This window comes from Acanthisitta chloris, unplaced genomic scaffold (assembly GCF_000695815.1).
Source record: "Acanthisitta chloris isolate BGI_N310 unplaced genomic scaffold, ASM69581v1 scaffold15299, whole genome shotgun sequence".
NCBI classification, from domain to species: domain Eukaryota; kingdom Metazoa; phylum Chordata; class Aves; order Passeriformes; family Acanthisittidae; genus Acanthisitta; species Acanthisitta chloris.
Genome location: NW_008689892.1, coordinates 2,991 through 6,012, shown reverse-complemented (window position 1 = coordinate 6,012; position 3,022 = coordinate 2,991). Strand labels below are relative to the sequence as shown.

Here is a 3,022-nt window from a genome sequence, read left to right as displayed (position 1 = left end):
CAGCATGACCGTGGTGGGAGGCGGCGGCGGTGGAGACCCTTTGCTGGAAGAAGCCCAACAGCCTCCGGCGCTGCTCGGGGGGGAGCGCTACGACCACCCCGCGAGCGGCGCCGCCGTCCCCCCCGGGGGACCCCCCGGGGGAACGAGTGCTGCGAGAGGGTGGTCATCAACATCTCCGGCCTGAGGTTTGAGACGCAGCTCAAGACCCTGGCACAGTTCCCCGAAACGCTGCTGGGGGACCCCAGGAAGAGGATGAGATACTTTGACCCCCTGCGCAACGAGTACTTCTTCGACCGCAACCGACCGAGCTTCGACGCCATCCTCTACTACTACCAGTCTGGGGGGAGAATCCGGCGTCCCGTCAACGTCCCCATCGACATCTTCACCGAGGAGATTCGTTTCTACCAGCTGGGGGAGGAGGCCATGGAGAAGTTTCGGGAGGATGAGGGGTTTATCCGTGAGGAGCAGCGACCGCTCCCCGATAAGGAGTTTCAGCGCCAAGTGTGGCTCCTCTTTGAGTACCCCGAGAGCTCTGGGCCGGCACGAGGCATCGCCATCGTCTCCGTGCTGGTTATCCTTATCTCTATTGTCATCTTCTGTCTGGAGACTCTGCCGGAATTCAGGGATGACCACGATTATGAGGGAACTGGGGTGACCTTTGGGATGGGGGGTGGACCTCTCCCAGCTGATGTCTACACCAACTCCTCGTCCTCGGCTGCTTCCATGGTGTCGTCCTTCACCGACCCTTTCTTTGTGGTGGAGACTTTGTGCATCATCTGGTTCTCCTTTGAGCTGCTGGTTCGCTTCTTTGCCTGCCCCAGCAAGGCCACTTTCTCCAAGAACATCATGAACATCATTGACATTGTGGCCATCATTCCCTACTTCATCACCTTAGGCACAGAGCTGGCTGAGAGGCAAGGCAACGGCCAGCAAGCCATGTCCTTGGCCATCCTCAGAGTCATCCGCCTCGTCAGGGTCTTCAGGATCTTCAAGCTCTCCAGGCACTCCAAGGGGCTGCAGATCTTGGGGCAGACCCTCAAGGCCAGCATGAGGGAGCTGGGTTTGCTCATCTTCTTCCTCTTCATCGGCGTCATCCTCTTCTCCAGCGCCGTCTACTTCGCTGAAGCTGATGACCCCAGTTCAGGTTTCAGCAGCATCCCCGATGCCTTCTGGTGGGCTGTGGTGACCATGACCACAGTGGGCTATGGGGACATGCACCCCATCACCATTGGGGGCAAGATTGTGGGGTCTCTCTGTGCCATCGCTGGGGTGTTGACCATTGCCCTCCCTGTGCCTGTGATAGTCTCCAATTTCAACTACTTCTACCACCGGGAGACAGAAGGTGAGGAACAAGCCCAGTACATGCACGTTGGGAGCTGCCAGCACCTCTCATCCAGCGAGGAGATGAAGAAAGCTCGCAGCAATTCCACCCTCAGCAAGTCTGAGTACATGGTGATCGAGGAAGGAGGAATCAACCACAGTGCATTCAAACAGGCTGCCTTCAAAGCAGCCAACTGCACAACCACAAACAATCCCAACTGTGTGAACAGCAAAAAGATCTTTACAGATGTCTAAAAAAACAAAAAACAAAAAACCAACCCCAAAAAACACCCCCCAAAAAAACAGCAACAAAATGTGAGGATTTGGTAAACCAATAACAATAATACCAATAATGATGCAAAGTGACTGTGTGTCGGTGTTGTGTGGAACATGCACCATCGTCGGTCTGTGTGTGCCCTCGTTTTGATACCTTGATTTTTTTAAGCTCCTTCCTTCCTAAAGAGCCCCCAAATCAAAGGATTTCTAAAGCTCTGGAGAAGAGAACAGCTAAAGGGGAAAGAGAAGGAAGATGAAGACAAACCACACTCACAGGTGTTTGTTCTGCAACGTGTTGCAGAGCTGCTTTGCTTTTTTGGGGGGGTTGAGGGAACCTCTTGCTTTGCTCCTGAATTTTCCAGCCCTTTTCCCTCCGGGCAGAGTGTAGCCGGTTTCCTTTCCATGCCATCAATTCACTTGTTGGATTACCAGCCCTGGTTTGGGTGGGGGAAGGAGGAAAACGTAGCAGAGAGCAGTGACAGGGCGTGGGGAGGAAACGACCGTTTCATTTCGCGGAGTCTCTTTTACCACATCGTTAAATGATGTTTGATATTGAAACATGATGTGTTAGACACATCACAGATCCCTTTTAGCTCCCCATTAGATCATTGATGAAATGCTAAATCTGCTCAGAGACTTGAGTCAAGGATGATTTAAAGAGAAAAAAACCCACCCCAACCCCTTCGTTTTTCAGACTTCATTCCCTTCCCTTAGCCCCTGCTGGAATGATTTCATCCCATGCCCAATCCATGGTCAGTGTAAGGGGGGAAAAAAGGGAGGAGAAAGGCGGAATGGAATGGATGCGGGAGCCACCGGGGCACAGGGAGCGATGCTGGATCTGCGGCTGGGAAGCCTCCAAACCACCCAGCTGGAAACAAAGGGATATTTCCTCCTCTTTCACAAGGCGTTTTGGGAGCGAAGCCGCCGCTCAGCGCCAGGAGTTTAGCTCGGCGAACACTCCTTCGGCGGAAGTCACTAATTCCGAGCCGAGTGATGCAGTTGCCATAGCGACCCTGGTTTCCTGGGAAACCCCCAAAGGTTGTCATGGCATCCCTTCTTCTCCCATCCCCCTTGGTCCTCGCTCTTCCCTGAAAAAAAAAAAAAAAAGCCCTTTCCAGATGGTTCCAGCCTTGCCATCCCGCAGGACATCACGGCTGTGCCTGGTGCTGGTCCTCCCTGCCCGGGTCACATCCTGCCACAGCTCCCTGTGCCGAGTAAAGCACCCCCAGGCAATAACCCCCTCAAATCCACTGTCCCTTGCTGAGGAGCTCACACCTTGGCTGTGAAATTTGGGGATGGAAGTTCATCCTGCTCCGCTGACAACCACCCTGAGCCCAAAGTCGGTGGGAAGAGGCACTGAGCAGGGAGCTCAGCTGGAAAACAAAGGGGGACAGGAAAGAGCAGGATTGAAAACTAACCAAAAATC

General features: G+C 53.9%; 1 protein-coding gene across 1 annotated transcript; it reads left to right on the top strand.

The window, feature by feature from the left end:
* Positions 1-4: 4 nt before the first annotated feature.
* LOC103808804 (potassium voltage-gated channel subfamily A member 3-like) lies at positions 5-1,575 on the top strand. The gene is given in 2 exon segments (XM_009081608.1): positions 5-134; positions 137-1,575. Coding segments are annotated over 2 exon segments (1,569 nt in total).
* The last annotated feature ends 1,447 nt before the right edge of the window (positions 1,576-3,022 follow it).